Source organism: Elephas maximus, chromosome 18 (genome assembly GCF_024166365.1).
Source record: "Elephas maximus indicus isolate mEleMax1 chromosome 18, mEleMax1 primary haplotype, whole genome shotgun sequence".
NCBI lineage: Eukaryota > Metazoa > Chordata > Mammalia > Proboscidea > Elephantidae > Elephas > Elephas maximus.
Window position 1 is genome coordinate 68,734,018 of NC_064836.1, and position 2,521 is coordinate 68,736,538.

Below are 2,521 nucleotides of genomic sequence, written 5' to 3' on the forward strand. Positions count from 1 at the left end.
TCAGATCACCAAATCTCAGCATACTAGAACAACAGGAGACCCTTAAGGCTAGAAATGGAGGCTATTCATATAAAGAAGGAAAATATTAACGTTTCATTTACAACTGGTCTCAGAAAATATACTCCATCATAACAGAATGGGTTAATAGAAGTATGAAGATGGTATACACCAGTTAACTTATTAAGGAAATCGATGCATTTTTATTTCCCTAGCTTTCCAATGTAATTTTCTTTAAATAATCCACACTTTAATACTTAATGACCTTTGTATACTTTCTAAATTATAAATTTCACCCATCTAAATTAGGATGGTATTCTAAGTATTCACTTCACTGAAATAGTATATTAAAAATGTTTCCTCAGTGAAAAAAATAAATATACAGGAAAACAGATTTTATGTACACTTTAAGAATCGCCTGTACAAAAACTGACATAGAAATATTTGAGAACACTAAGTATAGGAAACCCTGGTGGTGTAGTGGTTAAGAGATACAGCTGCTAACCCAAAGGTCAGCAGTTCAAATCCCCCAAGGGCTCCTTGGAAACCCTATGAGGCAGTTCTACTATGTCTTATAGGGTCGCTATGAGTTAGAATTGACTGGACAGCAGTGGGTTTTATCTAGGGTACTCTGTATTTGTTCACTAACCTTGTGTACATTCATAAACACAAATCTTTTCACTGCAAACATTTTCTTGGAATTATCAAAATATTCTTGTGAATTTTGAGCTTCAGGGATTGAGGTTATATAAGATGACACTTTAGGGGAATTGATGCCTTTAAATTATGGTGTTGGTGAAGAATGTTGAATATATCATACATTGCTATAAAATCTCACAAGAAGTACAGCCAGAATGTTGTTTAGAAGTGAAGATGGCGAGACTTCATCTCACGTACTGTGGACATGTTATCAGGAAGTATCAGTCCCTGGAGAAGGACAGGTAGAGGGTCAGCAAAAAAAGGGAAGATTCTCAATGAGATGGATTAACACACTGTCTGCAACAATGCGCCCAAGGATAATAATGATTGTGAGGATTTCTCAGGACCACACCAGTTTTATTCTGTTGTACATAGGGTGTCTATGAGTGGGAACCGACAAGACAGCACCTAAAAACCACAATAATGTTCCTTGAAAGTATGTATGCCTGTATTTCAGAGACATTCAGGGGAAACTTTAGGAAGTGGCTCTATTCCCTGTTCCCCAACAGAAATTTGAAGAGAAAATTAGACATACTACAAATTAGAATCCTATGACTCCATATTTTCTGTCTCAACAGGGAAAATAGAGATGAACAAGGACAATCACTCCTTGACAAAAGAGTTTATCCTCATAGGATTTATGGATCACCCAGATCTGAAGACTCTCCTGTTTACGGTGTTTTTTGCTATCTATCTGATCACCATGGTGGGGAATCTTGGTTTGGTGGCATTGATTTTCCTGGAGCGCCGTCTCCACACACCCATGTACATCTTTCTGGGCAACCTGGCTCTGATGGATTCCTGCTGTTCCTGTGCCATTACCCCCAAGATGTTAGAGAACTTCTTTTCTGAGGACAAAATGATTTCCCTCTATGAATGCATGGCACAATTTTATTTTCTCTGCCTTGCTGAAACTGCAGACCTTTGTCTTCTGGCAGCAATGGCCTGTGATCGCTATGTGGCAATATGTCGTCCACTGCAGTACCACACCATGATGTCAAAGAAACTCTGCATTCAGATGACCACAGGGGCCTACATAGCTGGCAACATGCATTCCATTATTCATGTCGTATTTCTGTTAAGGTTAATCTTTTGTGGATCTCATCAAATCAATCACTTTTTTTGTGATGTTCTTCCATTGTACAGACTCTCCTGTGTCGACCCATATATCAATGAACTGATGATCCTTATCTTTTCAGGGTCAATTCAAACCTTTACTATTACTGTAGTCCTAATCTCTTATTTTTGCATCCTTTTCACAATTTTCAAAATGAAATCCAAAGAGGGAAGAGGTAAAGCTTTATCTACTTGTGCATCTCACTTTCTCTCTGTCTCAATATTCTATGGTTCTCTTCTCTTCATGTACCTTCGACCGAGTTCCTTTAAAGAAGGGGATAAAGATATACCAGTTGCCATTTGTTACACTCTAGTAATTCCTTTATTAAACCCTTTTATCTATAGTCTAAGAAATAAGGAAGTACTAAATGTTATGAAAAGAATTTTGAAGACTAGAAAACCTCATAATATTCTGAAACAAATATCATCCCCTTGACAAATTGTTTTTAATTAGATAAACTTCTTCAAAGTCAAGGATAGTGGGAAAATGGAAAATGTCCACTTTGTTTATCATATATGAATCACTAAACCATGATGATTTTTAAGTCAAATAATATATAAATGGCTAGTAAGTTCATGAAGGAGGGATTCTACTAAAATATATTTCAAAATCTAAACTATGAGGGTCTCTTAGGGGTGAATTGAATGACTACTCCTAAGGTTGCAAATTGTGTCAGAGTGGAATTAGCTACAGTTTTCAACGTATCCA

The 2,521-nt window shown here is 36.7% G+C and overlaps 1 protein-coding gene across 1 annotated transcript; it reads left to right on the forward strand.

Moving 5' to 3' along the window:
• Positions 1-1,285: 1,285 nt before the first annotated feature.
• Positions 1,286-2,248, forward strand: LOC126061553 (olfactory receptor 5K3-like). Its single transcript, XM_049858141.1, has one exon. The coding sequence runs from the start codon at positions 1,286-1,288 to the stop codon at positions 2,246-2,248; it is 963 nt and encodes a 320-aa protein (XP_049714098.1).
• Positions 2,249-2,521: the final 273 nt, after the last annotated feature.